The 16,036-nt window shown below is 33.5% G+C and overlaps 1 protein-coding gene across 3 annotated transcripts in view; it reads right to left on the bottom strand.

Annotated features, from left to right (window-relative positions):
• BMP2K (BMP2 inducible kinase) overlaps positions 1-16,036 on the bottom strand; it is a 140,416-nt gene that overhangs the window by 67,350 nt on the left and 57,030 nt on the right. For all 3 annotated transcript variants that reach the window (XM_007998999.3, XM_007999000.3, XM_037989119.2), the window contains 4 exons: positions 9,174-9,316; positions 6,302-6,423; positions 3,890-3,971; positions 98-230 (listed from right to left, as the gene is read on the bottom strand). In XM_007998999.3, the coding sequence (XP_007997190.3) occupies positions 98-230; positions 3,890-3,971; positions 6,302-6,423; positions 9,174-9,316 (480 nt within the window). The remainder of the gene's footprint in view (positions 1-97; positions 231-3,889; positions 3,972-6,301; positions 6,424-9,173; positions 9,317-16,036) is intronic.

Below are 16,036 nucleotides of genomic sequence, written 5' to 3'. Positions count from 1 at the left end.
AATATATGAAATAAAGACTGGATTTAAGTAAAGGAATGTAAATAGGCCCTAAGTACAGTATCCTACAATATTTTCATATATATTTCCAAATACTTACTTATTAAGCAATGTATGTTATAGGAGTAACGAGAATTGTCTGGGATTGTGAAGTTGCCATCACAGATAGCAACCTGACTCTCACCAAAAGGAAGCGTGAAGAAACAAAGTTTATAGAGTAGACATCCCAGTGCCTGTAAACCAAAGAAGCATGAATATCATTAGAGCTCAAGTAAGCAAGACATAAAAATAGCCAAAAACTAAATGTTATTTTTAAAAAGGCATGTTTCTACACTGCAACAATCTTTTTACAAATTATTTATCAAATTAATACATTTAATTTTTGAAAAGACATTTAACTATCATATCCATGATCTTCTATCACATCTGTGGCTAGTTGGCCGAATTAATGGTATCATAAAAATTAGAAGTAGCTTGTTCCTTTTGGAAAAAAATTAAACTTTTATTTCTTCCACAGGAAGATATATACTTAGTATAAAACTAGCATATAACCAACAAAGTTAAAGGCTTCTTCTTTAACAGCATTTTTACAAATTCAGTATAAAGCATGTTTATAAGTTCTGGGATTCCAAATACGAATCAGCCAGCACAGTTAAACTTATCTGACAACCACCAGTAAATTCTTACTATTTACCAGGCACACCTCATTATTTTACACTATAAAAATTAAGTTCTCTGTTTCTAGATATAACCCTCCAACTTCTACAGCACATTATACTAATTATATTTGTATTTGTAACCTGAGTAATCTATATTAAAATTCAAAAGGGAAGTGCTCTGTCTGCTTAACCTGCATGGCTTCGTAACTATCAATGCACCAATAAATCTACTTGCTGACAATGAGGGCAAAACACCCTAAAATACCAATTGCATCTATAAAAGTAGCACAGGAAATTTCTAGCTAAGGTGCTAACAGCTTAAACCTGAGAAGGATTTTTTTGTAGGTGATTTTTTGGCTCAAGAAATCATTACTTTTTCTCAAGAAGTGTCACCTACAGGCCTTAAGAGTGTAAGGGGTATTTCCAATTCTAACCAAATTGTATAAAATTATCCAAGTTAGTATACACTTACATCAGCAATACTGAAATTTAGCCTTATTATCTAAAAATTAGCAAGTCAGCTTTCCTTTGTTAAATTTTCTCCACGTATCAACTTAGTAAACTCAGCTAACAAGTGCACTAATTTTTATAATTATTATGAATTAATTTTTATAATTATTATAATAGACCTAAACACCCTTGGTGAGTTCAGTAACAGTAATTTACAAAAGATTGTTTTCAATATTGTAGCAATATTCCAATGAAAACAGTTCAAAAGCTCTAAAAATTTTAATGTTAGTTCAAAAAAATTACTGGGTTATTACATGACAAAATTATAAAGATTTGAAGTAGGGATAACCAGTTCTGTATGGTTACAAAAGATTTACAGATGCTTTTTTCTTGAAGGAAGATATTTTCAGCTCATATACAGCAAATTGAACATAAGGCTCCCTTAACAACACTTGAAAAAAAAATGCTATTAATAGTATAATGTCCACATTAGATTACATCTTTCTTTGCACTGTCTAGATGATAGTCTAGGCAAAAAAAAAATCTCCATTTTAGCCAGTTTTATTTTGTCAATCAAACTTTAGGAATTTGTCTTGTGTTAGAGTAAATATTGTAGGGTTCCCAGATAACAATTTTAGCAACGCAAGTATACTTTACAAATATATAAATCTAAATACTCTGCTTCGTAAAGTGTGAACACAATGAGGTATACTAATTTTTTCACATCAAAGGTATTTCCCTTTTTATCCATCTCAATGAGAATTGTACAAGAAACAGGAGGGAACCAGTGAATTTTCTAATTCACTAATTAATTTTCTAATACAATTTTCTAATTGTACAAGAAACAGGAGGGAACCAATGAATTTTCTAATACTTTATAAAATCAGCATCCTAAATCTCAGGATAAAAATAACAACCTAAAACAAACTTCCAAGCAAAAAAAAAAATTTTTAAAATAATTATTTTCTAAAATATGTAGTGCTAAATATTTCAATATCATACTTCAATATCATAACTCTGAATCATTACTACGTTGAAGCAGGATGAAAGATATAGTTCTTGGCCAATTTGAATTGAACATTTTTTTCTGGATATTACTGAATTCACACCTAAAACGTTGTAGCAAACTTGTGTTTCAGCTGAGCTAAGTAAGACAGCATAAAAATGGCATCATGGAAATTAAAATTCTCCCTCTTTCAAGCATATAAACACACTGTTCTCTAATTATGGGTTTTTTTTTTTTTTTTTTTTTTTTTTTGGAGTATCTATTTGTAAGCCCACAGCTTACAGTTTTCCCATCACGGAATCTCTACTCCGTAACTAATATATAAACAGTACAAATTTTAAAAGTATAATTGACAATTTAGTATGCTACCTCACTGGCATACTAAGTCTGAGGAAAAAATAACCCAAAAAAGGATCTCCTTCTTTCTGTTAAGGTATTGGATAACAGTCATGTGCTCAGAGAATAATTTTTTTTCAATAAACCTTCAATGGCTTCAAAACGAAAAGTATGATGCCTATTGTTTATCTGCTATTGAAATACTCTTTTCAGGTAATATGGAACTCAACAGCAGCACAAAATTAGGCCAGAAAAGACCTCCATAATCACCTCTTCTAATACCTTGATTTTATAAATTAAAATCCAGTTTAATTTGCTTTCTACATTATAATAACCTTCATCTTTACTATAAGCTATTCAATGAGTCAAATGCTAATGCTGCAGAAAGCAAACGAAATTTGAGTTATGTAAGCTGGAGATCTAATTAATAAACCTATTGTTAATTGATTAAATTGTATATATGATTTTTAAAAATTCATCTACCACAAGGAATTACTGTTTGGTGAATGTATAAATGTTATATACATAAAAAGATATTAAAGACTTTTTTTTAATAACCTTACAAAAGAATATTTGTCTCTCAAGACTTTGGTACCCCAACCCTAAAAGGGAGTAGGCCAGGAAAGGAAAACCAAGGAGACACTCATTTGGTTTCACACATTATGCCTGACAATTTTCTGAACATTATGTTTTCAAAACAAAATAAATCTGATATTTCTGTAAACTCTGGAACTATTTCCAAAGAATTTTATTCCACAATTCCTAATATGGTCACTTGTGATACAGCTAAATAACTGTTGAATTTAAATGAATTAACACTTAAAATACTCTTTTCCTAATTTATTAAATACAATCACAAGCACATTTTACTTATAGAATATGTTCTAAAGAGATGTCTATATTCTAACAAAGTTCAACTACAAAGAAATATGGTCTATCTCAGTAATTATATCCAGATATATACAGGCTAAATGATAAAGACCTTCAATGTACAGAAGCTAGTCACTGGTATGTTTATACTGCAATTAGAAAAACATTTATTCATATCAATTTCCATTAAAAAGATCCTAAAATATTCCAGAAAATTATTGTATAATGACTTAATCGTTATGTCCAGCTTTTCTGTATTTTGATCAACCAAACTTCCACTCAAAAAAAATGTTAACACTCATATATAATCTAAATCCTAAAAAAATACTGTGGTTAAAAAGTTACATTATACTGAAGTTTTTTATTTGTTTTTTGATACATAAGCTTTCCATCTCAGGATTGAGAAGATAAAATGTTCTAGTATTTTTCTTCTCCCGAATAAGAAGCTCTACTGTACATCACTCTCTTCCACTTATTAGGAAATGCCGTTCGGGGAGCAGAGAAAAAAAAATCAACTGAACTCAGATTTTTTAATTTGGTTAGAGCAAGTTTCAGCCTTTCTTGGCCTTACCCAGATATCAGCCTTGGTGGTGATGGGTTTCCCTCCATAAAGGTTGATCATTTCAGGGGCTCTGTATGACAGAGTCGTATACCTGGCAGTAAATGAGTGAAATGGAGTGGAGATATATATATATATATATTAAAAAAAAAGACAGATAATACATTGTTTCTACATAAAACACTACAAAAAAAGTCTCTTAGGCTCAATAACATTATATAGAATAATACTCTTTGTAAAAAGCTCATTAAAAAACCCATCAAGGATTAAACAATACAAAGCATCTATATACATTTTTATTCAACAAATATAACAGTATTTCTAATAATCTAAAAACTTAATTTTCTTTATTATAAAAATCTTAAATAATGACAATATATTGGAAACAGTTCTCCTTGAATTTCTTATGTGACATAACACAATTTGGCTATTATAGTCTCCTTATCAAAATATTTTAGTCTATTAACATAAAAGTAAAACTTCCACACTCTCAAAAACTTAATTTATATATTTACTAAGGAATTTGTTTTTATGGACTTTGTGTTACATTACAAAGTAACAGTGATGATGCAGTCTTAACACTTTCATTTTCTACATACTTTTCAATGAATAAAAAAGTCAATCCTTTTAACATTAAATAAGAAGTAAAAGCTTAAATGTTTTCAAATTTACTTCCTTGACACAGTAGTAAATCTCTTTTGAGTTTGTTTTTATAATTGTTTTAAAAGTAATCTAGTTGCTACTAGATTAACTGCACTCATTAAGTATATTTCTAATACTGACTCATTAAGTATATTTAACTAACTGCACTCATTAAGTATATTTCTAATACTGACTGCCATAATAAGCTATTTGGAATCAAAAGGTATTGTGAATAAATATTTATCCACAGAAAACCCCCATATTTATTATGAACAGAACATTTTAAGGAAGCAGTGCTCAAAGCTCATGTTAGAAATGATCAGAATATGAATGGATATCCTATATCCTGGCATAATTTAAGATTCGGATTGAATGGTCTTACATTTTATTTTGCAAGAAGTATCTTAAAACTCAACATTCTACTATCTTACTTTTTCCAAATCACTCTGACTGGTGAGAGAGTCTGAATACTACTACTATGGAGGAATGACCTAAGAAACCAGAAATATAAACTTCACCAAAACAGGATTTTTATTCACTATAGCCCCACCCCAGCATCAAGAAAGTGTTGGCCCTTAATAAATACTTGTCAATTGAATGGTTAGTCCATTAATTGAGCCACAAAGGACCAGAGAACCCCTTATGAATTTTTGTTCATCGCTAATAAAACATTCAATTGAACCTCATACTTCAGAAGGCAACAGCAAGAAATAAAATGTCTAGCAGGTCAGGGATGCTTGGACAGAATCCTATACAGCAGCCACTAAACATCACAATCCAATAAATTTTTTAAATTATATATATATATTTTCCAATAAGCCAATTCAATACTTTATTATTCTTGTGTTCTTCAGGACTTTACATATTTACTAACGTGTTTGTTTTTATTAAATCTAACATAATCATCATAGGCTAAGTTTCCTGAGTAGTAGTATCTAGCGTCGAAATCCACGGTATTATACAAATGGGCCAGAGCAAAATCAGCTGTATTTGAACTATTTCAAAATATTGCAGTTCAAATGATGGCTCTGACATAGTATTAGGCAATAGAGAATTTGTGAGGAAGTGATGAAAGGCAATTCAGAAAAGCTAACTATTTAGAAAGTCCTATTCTGAGAGATCTTTCTGCATTCTGTATCACTTTATTAAGATAACCTAAAATTTACAAACAGTTCCATTTTCTAAAAGTAGAAAGCAGAAAAGTCAGCGAAAGATTCTCACAGGTACTCTAGCAACCACGGAAAGCACAGGATTAAGAGAACATAAAGTAGACATGACATATTTCCATTCCAGAGCTTTCCAGTACATCATTACAAAGTAACAGTGATGATGCAGTCTTAACACTTTCATTTTCTACATAGTTTTCAATGCATAAAAAAGTCAATTCTTTTAATATTAAATAAGAAGTAAAAGCTTAAATGTTTTCAAATAATTTAACTTTTTCTTAACAAGCACAAACCCTCAGTATCAGTAAAAACAAAGATGTTTAACTGAACTCAAGAATCATTTCAAACTCCCTTTAACAATTTCACTAATTACTACAGCTTATTTAACAAATTTCTTTCTAAATCTGTTCAAATGTAGACTAAAAAATCGGCATCTATGGCAAAACATATTTCCTACTGGGCTAGATCAGACATGAATTAATCAAATCTATGGCACAGAAATATTCCAAAGAAATCTATAAATGAAATACCTAAAAACTGTATTTACCAGTGCTGGCCAGAAACTCGAGTTAACTAAAATTACCATGACAAAAGTGCAATAAAGACAAATACTTACTTTTTAATTTCTTCTTCTACTATATTAACTCCATCTTTTTGAGGATTAAGAAATTTATTAGTGGCACTGCCAAAGTCACAAAGTACATAGTTCCCACCATCATTCAACAAAATATTTTCTACCTTAAGAAAAGAAAATCAATAATTAGTATTTTCAAAGTGAAAATTAACTTTTTACAACCATTGTAAAAAATGGTTATTTTTACAAACAAAGTTTATTTTTACACAATAAACACTGAACGGTCTATGCCATATACAAAAATATGTAAATATGTGTCTCATATATATATATATATATATATATATATATATATATATATAAAATATATGCACAGTACACACAAACATATATAGACAAAAGATACCCAAATTATGAGGAAGAACAAATGAACGGGAGCAAAAATATACGATGTCTACTGCTTCTCTTACTAAGAACAGAGAAATGCTTCTTCCACCCCAGGCTGATTTGTACAGGGGCAAAGAAACCCTAAATCCTTCCTAAAACTGCTTTTATGAAAGAGAAGAACTAGTACCTGGCAGAGTCCAGCTTCTCTCTTTTACTATACTTCCACTTTTCTCCTTTTCTGACACTTTTGCTTCTCTATAGGTATAATGGAAACCACTGGAATTCCATCTTTGACTTCCAGTACCATTTTTATTTAAAATACTACACGGAAAAATACAAATTTGACTTAATTTGGAGATCAGGGTTGTAGTAACTAAAATAAATTATTATAGTCAGTTTCTTGAATAGTAAAATGTGGGTTCAGAGCCCAATCTGCTACTAACTAGTATATGGACCCTTGGACAATCTGCTTAACCACTCTTGTGCTATAGTTTCTTTATGTAAAATACGGACAATTAGAATATGAATCTGCCATATGGAACTGTAGTGAACATTAAATGAGTTAAAATATGTAAAGTGCTTAGAACAGTCTGGAATATGGTAAGCACCTAATAAATTACTATTACATGTTTTTTCACAATGTCTTTTATTTTTATGATAGTCTTAGATAAGTAATTCATTTATTTCCATTTCATCAAAATACTGTTTCATTATAACTTTTCTTCTATATTTCACTTTAGTATATTTTAAAAATTTGTACAAAATAAAGATTCAGAAAGAAATCTACTGAAAACATATATTTTTTACAAATGTTTACACATATAAAAAGAACTAAGCATATAAAATATGGACAATACAAAATTATGCAGTTAAATGTTTTCTGAATTTAAAGAAGAGTCAGCTGAAGATATCAACTTTGTATGCAAAAAAATTAATTAACCATAATAGCACAAAAAATCATATCAAAGTATTAGGGGAAATGGAAAAGCTGCACATTCAAAAGAACTACACTGGTTATCCAAACTAAGGCCAGAGGCCTGCAGTTAAGCATTTCAATCCTGCCTTATCTCCTACTATCATAGGTTTTCTAGATGATATTTTCATGATTAACAGCCTATATTCTTAGTGACATTTTCTCTTTTATCTTACAAGCATTTTATAATAAAATTTCATAAAATTCTGTATAATCAGTCAGAACTGGGATTCAATCATTCAATATTTATTAAGACTCTGCTGTCTACCAGGCACTATTTTAATTGCTTAAACACATCACTAAAAATGAAAAAAAAAAAGTCTTGACCTTCATGGAGCTTACATTCTAGAGTGAGAAGGCAGAAAATAAGTAACAGGAATAGTACATAAGCAAATTATACAGTATCACAGGAAGTAATACGGACTAATAAAAGGTACAGCAGGTTAGGCTGCAGTGATAAATAAGGTGGCTCACAATGGGACTCACTGAGAAGGTGAACCTGAGCAGACCTGAAGGAGTGGAAAGGGTAGCCAGGGGACTATCTAGGCATAAAGCAATTCAGGAAGAGTAATTTTTGTATCTCAGTGTTCTTGTGGGCATGAAAGAGGACACCTGTGGTGATAAATTATATCTCTAGCAATATAACGCCAGAATATTCAATATTCTTTGGGGACTTTTTTCAATGTAACAGGTGGGTACCAACATAAGAGGTCAAGAGTCGGCCGGGCGCGGTGGCTCAAGCCTGTAATCCCAGCACTTTGGGAGGCCGAGACGGGCGGATCACGAGGTCAGGAGATCGAGACCATCCTGGCTAACACGGTGAAACCCCGACTCCACTAAAAAAATACAAAAAAATTAGCCGGGCGTGATGGCGGCGCCTGTAGTCCCAGCTACTCGGGAGGCTGAGGCAGGAGAATGGCGTGAACCCGGGAGGCGGAGCTTGCAGTGAGCTGAGATCCGGCCACTGCACTCCGGCCTGGGTGACACAGTGAGACTCTGTCTCAAAAAAAAAAAAAAAAAAAAAAAAAAAGAAGTCAAGAGTCTACAGAAGATGAAGTGACCTTCAAGGTAACCACCACCAAATTAGAGAAAATAACAGAAAACTGTACTAAATTATAAAGAAATAGAAAAAGAGACCCACTTATGGTCTCCTCCAGTATCCCTTGAGAACACCTTGATGCTTAATATGGATTACAGGAAATAGGAGGAATGCTGGCTGAACTGAGAGACAACAGTGTGGACAGACGTTTAACAAATATCAGTGAAAATCACATTTCTGTTCAAACGAAACTTTTTAAAGAAGCCTACTATAGAAAACAGGGATGCAGGGTAGAAGGTACAAAATCTGCCTCCACAGCCACGCTAGAAATCCTCAAAGTCAAGTAAACCACAATTTCAAATCTACAGTCATTCTTTACATGACCTCAGGAAATGCAGAAGGGGAGGGAAAGACCAATCTCAAAGCTAGTTTTTACACTGATTTAGATGAAAATAGTCTAAGAACATTTTAACTCCAACTTATTACTTAATCCATAGGTATTCTAAAGTTCTTACCTTCAGATCCCGGTGAATTATTGGAGTCTTACACTGATGCAACCTTGCAACAGCTTCACAGGTATCACAGAATATCTGTAACACTTCTGGTTCTGTAAAACCTGTCTGTAGCTTCTTATTCATTTGATTCACTACCTGCCCAGCTAACCAAAAAAGTAATTTTGAGAGGACATATTTTTAATAAATAAAGTCTATTCACAAGCAAATTAAGAAATGTCTTTATGGTTTCAAGTAATGGGAAATTGGTTTTTTCATAATTCTCATGTAAGGATGCTTATTACATCATATTGTATTGATTCAATGACACATTTTCTCACATTTTACATTTCAGAGATCTTAAAATAAAGATCTTATTAATGCTATTGCCCACTTTTTTTTTTAACATCTCTGAGATCAAAGCATATCTTATAATACTGGTTTGAAGAAATAGTTATTCAACACCATACTATTTATGGGCTAAACAGTGGTGAACAAAAATAAGGTTTCTGTTATCACAGAATTACAGTCTAAAGGTAGAAGCAATCACACAAATAGATATATAGTAATAATTGTATATCATAACAATAATATGAAAGAACTTATATAAGAAACCTAAATTTAAATTGTGAAGGAAGATGAGGAAGACAGGGTATCAGATCAGGTCTAAGGAAGTGATACTTGAGATTGAAGGATAATTAGGAATCAACCAGGCAGAGACTTGCGAGCACAATATACTAGCGATAGTGAGTACTATGTACAAATGCCATCAGTTTAGGAAAGAGCTTCATGACTTTGAATAACTCAAAGAAAGCCAGTATGCTTTCTTTACAACTTAATGAATGCTGATATGCTCTAGGAAGCAGAGGAGACAGTAAGGTGAGATGAGACTGGCAAGGAAGACAGGGATCAGCCATATCTTAGATTTTATCTTGAGAGTCAAAGAAACTTCCTCATCTGACTTTCAAAAAAATTTCATCTAGGGTTAGGGGAATCAAAAGAGTCAAAATGGGCTAAGGGGTAAAGTCTATCCAGATAAGAGATAACGGACCAAAATAATTGACTAAAATCAAATTGCCACAAATATACAATTAAGCCCTGAGAAAGTTACATATTACAATATAGAAATTGATAGTCTAATAATAATTCTTAATTATTAACAAAAGGTTAATCATCATTATATTTTAAGAATGCAAATAAATATGTGATTCACACAGAAATCAGTCTAATAAAAATTGAGTTTGGGAATTCAAAAAACATAAAGCATTCATTAACTTGCAACTTTCCTTTAACAAGGTTAGATAAATGAACATATGCTATTTTACAATCTATAAGAAGGTACATATAAACTTGTTCCTTTTATTATTACTGTCTAAGCAGTCTTGTCTTTTCTGAGAATATTTTTCTCATAGAATTTTAAAGCAAAAACAACATTAATTTTACCTATGAATCCCCAACTTTAAGAAAACTCAAGTGTAATTAGTTCAGATTATCTCAGAAGACTGGGGCACCTGACCATGCAGCAACTTCCACCACTCCCTCAGTTGGCAGACTCCCTGTCTTTTAATTAAACCCAGCCTTCGCTAGTTTAAGAATAATTAAACAAGATTTTAAAAAGTGCTTTCTTGGTATATATTCACATCCTTGAAATATCCTATCATAGCTAAAGAAATCATAACCTTGAACTCACTCCACCTCTTCCAAACTTCCAATGTTATAATAAGCAGAATAAACTTCAAACAAACTTTAATTCCCTTTCTTCTATCCAGAAACCTCTGAAGTAGAAATCCTCAATCACAAAAAAACAAGTCCCCAGAGAAAACCAAAAACTATATTTGGGCTGAATTTCAAATGAAATCAATAAAATTTCATTACTCAAAATCAGAGTTTTCTGAAAATTAAAGCTTAAAAGAAGGTATTCTAATAAAAAAAGTAAAAAGTCAGATTTCGAAATCAAACATTATATACTTAAGGTCTTTTAAAATGAGATGCCCCACCTTTAAACAAGGGGCTTGCAACTTAGCTCACGCCCAACCAATCAGGTAGTAAACAGAGCTCACTAAAACGCTAATTAGGCAAAACCAAGAGATAAAGAAATAGCCAATCATCTATCGCCTGAGAGCACAGCAGGAGGGACAATGATCAGGATATAAACCCAGGCATTCGAGCCGGCTACCCTCTTTGGGTCCCCCCTCCCTTTGTATGGGAGCTCTGTTTTCACTCTATTAAATCTTGCAACTGCAAAATAAATAAATAAATAAATAAATAAATAAATAAATAAATAAATAAATGAGATGCCTACAACTCTCAATTCTTTCTATATTTTCCAAAGAAGTATCATTTCCAAAACAAAAGCTTTTTACACTCTGCCAAATTTCATCACTAACATTAAAAAGTCAACATTTTTCTAACCTCTTAAAAAGGTGTTCAACAACCTCCCCTGAGTACACATATTAACACTTAGTTTTAAAAAACCATAAATGCAACCTACTATTCCATTTAAATTTTGATAATGTGACTTTTTTTATTTTTACAACTGTGATGGTTAATACTGTCAACTTGATTGGATTGAAGGATGCAAAGTACTGATTCTGGGTGTGTCTGTGAGGGTGTTGCCAAAGGAGATTAACATTTGAGTCAGTGGGCTGGGAAAGGCAGACCCACCCTTCATCTGGGTGGGCACCATCTAATCAGCTGCCAGCATAGCCAGAATAAAAAGCAGGCAGAAGAACATGAAACGACTAGACTGGCTTAGCCTCCCAGCCTGCATCTTTCTCCCATGCTGGATGCTTCCTGCCCTCGAACATCTCTCCAACTGCTTTAGCTTTTGCGGTTGGACTGGCTTCCTCGCTTCTCAGCTTACGGATGGCATATTGTGGGACCTTGTGATTGCATGAGTTAACACTCCTTAATAAGCTCCCCTTTATATGTATATCTATCCTATTAGTTCTGTCCCTCTAGAAAACCCTGACTAATACAACAAGATTATTCAATTTTATCTATAGTAGATTGCATTACTGGTCGCAAACTTTCAAACTTGACTTTTTACAAGTACTTTGTCATGTAACTCTGCAGTTTGTCCCAATAAATGAGGCAGATAAATTTCCTGCTCTTTGATTTGGGCTCAGTCATGTGCTTTTCTTTGACCAACAGAAAAAGGTAAAAGCATCACTGTCCTAGTCCCAAGACTAGGCCTTAAGAGGCCTCATTTGCTTCTACATGCCTTCTTATGTTTCTATCATCCACATGAGAAAACCATCCCCAGGACAGTTTGCTAGTGCCAGAAAGAGGATGACGGACACGTGAAGCAGAGCTACTCCAACTAATTCCAGCTAACCACTGTCATGTGAGCAAGCTCTGCCAAAATCTGCAGTGTCACCCTACTAAGCTAAGTTGAAAGCAGCTGGCCCATGGATACACAGGTGATAGATAATAAACGAATGTTATTTTATGCTATTGAATTTTGGGATTTTTTAAATTAAGCAAATACTAACAAATATATAATCCATGGGAACATATGTAGAATACTTCCTAAAAACAGACATTAAAAATTCATAAAGTTTCATAATTTATTCACGAATTATTCATAAAATAAATGTGCTCGAAATACCAATAATGATTTCTAGAAGTCTGAGACCTAAAGTACATAATTTCTCTTTATATATTAGCAAATAAAGCAGTACCAAATCACAAATTTGCAAAGACAAAAGATGATTACACTTGACAAAAGATGATTGTAAACACTGGATACCTAAAACCACGTAAGGGGATATGAGCTATATAACATGTTCTTTTAGTCTCTATACAGTTTTATCCCTACATAATAACCAATGTCCCTGAACTATATACATTACATAGGTTCCCTTACTAAAATACTTTGTTAAACAATTTTATGTAATGCAATTAGCTGTTACAGAGGAAGTAAGGGAAGAGTATTTAGACCTCTATTTTTTGTCCCTCCAAATCACTCCTTCCCCATGGGAGAAAAAGGAACTTATCTAATTGATTTGTCTGAGAAATGAGATTGCATATACTCCATTGAGAAAATTGAGCATACTCCATTCAGGCCTTCTGGATTTCTTCTATTAAGAAATAATTGCCCACTTAGAGGGTACAACTGATCTGCAATACATATAGTAACATTAGCAGGTAAAACATCTGAAGAAAACTGAACAAAAAAAGAGAAAGCATGGTTTGGCTGTGTCCCCACCCAAAGCTCATCTTGAAATCCCACATGTTGTGAGAGGGACCCATTCGGAGGTAACTGAAACATGGGGGCAAGTCTTTCCTGTGCTGTTCTCACGATGGTGAGTAAGTCTCACGAGATCTGATGGTTTTAAAAAAGGATGTTCCCCTGCACAAACCCTCTCTCTTTATCTGCTGCCATCCATGAAAGATATGACTTGCTCCTCCTTGCCTTCCACCATGATTGTGAGGCTTCCCCAGCCACGTGGAACTGTAAGTCCAATTAAACCTTTTTCTTTTGTAAATTGCCCTGTGTTGAGTATGTCTTTATCAGCAGCAAGAAAACGGACTAATACAGCAAGGAAAAGAAAAAAAAAAAGAACTAAAATTAGCTGGGCACAGTGGTTCTGCCCTTAATCCCAACACTTTGGGAGGCTGAGGTGGGAGGACTGCTTGAGGCCAGGAGTTCCAGACTACTCTGGGCTACAAAGTGAGATCCCGTTTCTATAAAAAATTAAGAATTAAAAAACTGGCCGGGCATGGCCATGTGCACCTCTAATCCCAACTACTCAAGAGGCTAAGGCAGAAGGATCACTTGAGTCCAGAAGTTTGACGTTGGACTCGTATGGATGACAGAGTGAGACCTTGTCTCAAAAAGAAAGAAAGAAGGGTCAGGGGTGCAAAGAAAAAAAAAATGGACACACTGAAATTAATATCCACAGACAACAAAAGATTTGCAGCTAAAACAAGAACAAGGTGTATCTTTTTCCCCAATATCCCTACATGGTAACAAGGTGTATTTCAGCAAAGAACACTGAGGGAACATGAAAGAGTCAAGCTGGGAGTGGTGGCTCACACCTATAATCTCGGCATTCTAGGAGGCCGAGGCAGGTGGATTACTTGAAGTTAGGAGTTCCAAGACCAGCCTGGCCAACAAGGCAAAACCCTGTCTTTACTAAAAATACAAAAATTACTCAGCTGTGGTGGTGCACACCTGCAATCCCAGCTACTCAAGAGGCTAAGGCATGAATGAGAATCGCTTAAACCCAGGAGGCAGAGGTTGAAGTAAGCTGAGATGGCGCTATGCACCCTCTAGCTTAGGTGACAGAGCAAGACTATGTCTCAAAAAAAAAAAAAAAAGTCCTTGGAAATTAAAAATAATATAATAGAAATACAAAATTCTATAGGAGAGCTAAAAGATACAGAGGAATGCTTCCAACAAAAAAAGAATAAAGACAATAAGAAAGAAAAGAAAATCAGAGGATTATCAATCTAGAAAGCTCAAAACATGTGAAAGAAAATGAGAAGTCCAGTAAGAGACAACTGAAAATGGAAGACAAAAACTCCACAAAAAGCATACCAAAAACAACAAACACTAAGGCGCATATACCTTGAAATTTCAATACGTCGTAGATAAAGGAAAGATTCAAACTAAAAGTGTCCATGGAGAAAAGATGTCACATGAAAAAATTAAGCAATCACAATAACATCAATTTCTCAACAACACTGAGAAAAAGGTGGAATGATATCTTCAAAATTCTGGATCAAAATTATTTCCAACCTATAATGTTTTAGCCAGTCAAAGTAACGATAAATGTGGGCACTGAATAAAAATATGTATATATATGCAAGGTTTCAAAAATGCTTCTCCCAAAAATCCACTCAGAAAGCTACTGAAAAACACACTCCTCCAAATTAGGGAGTGAAAACAAAGGTGTGGCGTAAGTAGCAGGGAATCCAAGACAGAAGGGAGGCAAAGGGAATTTCCAGAAGGACAACTAACTGCTGTTCAAAATTAAGCACGATGATCAGTCTCCCCAAGAGGTGTTTTTAAAGGAAGAAAAATGAAATCAACACAAATATTAAAATGTCTAAACATACTGCATAATTATTTGTATGTCTATTGGAAAATGTGGGACTAAAATATTAATATACACGAAGAAAATTAGGCAAATGAAAAACGAGATAATTACTAACTCCAAAAAAACAAAAAGTATAAGAAAATACAATTACAGACACCATTAAATGGGAAAATAAACACTGATTTGGTCCAAAACCTGAGCATATCTATACTAGAAGTAAAATTCCTATCTTTTCTTAGAGACAATATCTAAAACATCAAATCAAAAATAGCACTAGAAAATTTTCTTTCAAGAGCCTCCTCATACACAGAATTACATATACACTTCCCTTGATTTTCTAAGTCCTTTCTCTTTTGTACCCTTAGGAAATCACTAAAATTATTGATTCTAAAACTATTTGACTTTTTATTTTTTATTTTTTTGAGACAGAGTCTCGCTCTGTGCCCAGGCTGGAGTGCAGTGACGCAATCTCGGTTCACTGCAAGCTCCACCTCCCGGGTTCACGTCATTCTCCTGCCTCAGTCTCCTGGGCAGCTGGGAATACAGGTGCCCGCCACCACGCTTGGCTAATTTTTTTTTTTTTTTTTTTTTTTTTTTTGTATTTTTAGTAGAGACGGACTTTCACCGTGTTAGCCAGGATGGTCTCGATCTCCTGACCTCGTGATCCACCCGCCTCAGCCTCCCAAAGTGCTGGGATTACAGGCGTGAGCCACCGCGCCCGGTCAACTATTTGACTTTTTAAACCATATACATAAATTACTTTGATAAAAATTTAAATTTCACATACCGCAGAGCTTGATGATTTGAACACCGGATAACTATTTCTAAAAAATTTTTAAA

Source organism: Chlorocebus sabaeus, chromosome 7 (genome assembly GCF_047675955.1).
Source record: "Chlorocebus sabaeus isolate Y175 chromosome 7, mChlSab1.0.hap1, whole genome shotgun sequence".
Lineage (NCBI taxonomy): Eukaryota > Metazoa > Chordata > Mammalia > Primates > Cercopithecidae > Chlorocebus > Chlorocebus sabaeus.
Note: the sequence above shows the minus strand (reverse complement) of the source record. Positions and strands in the feature narration are given on the sequence as shown.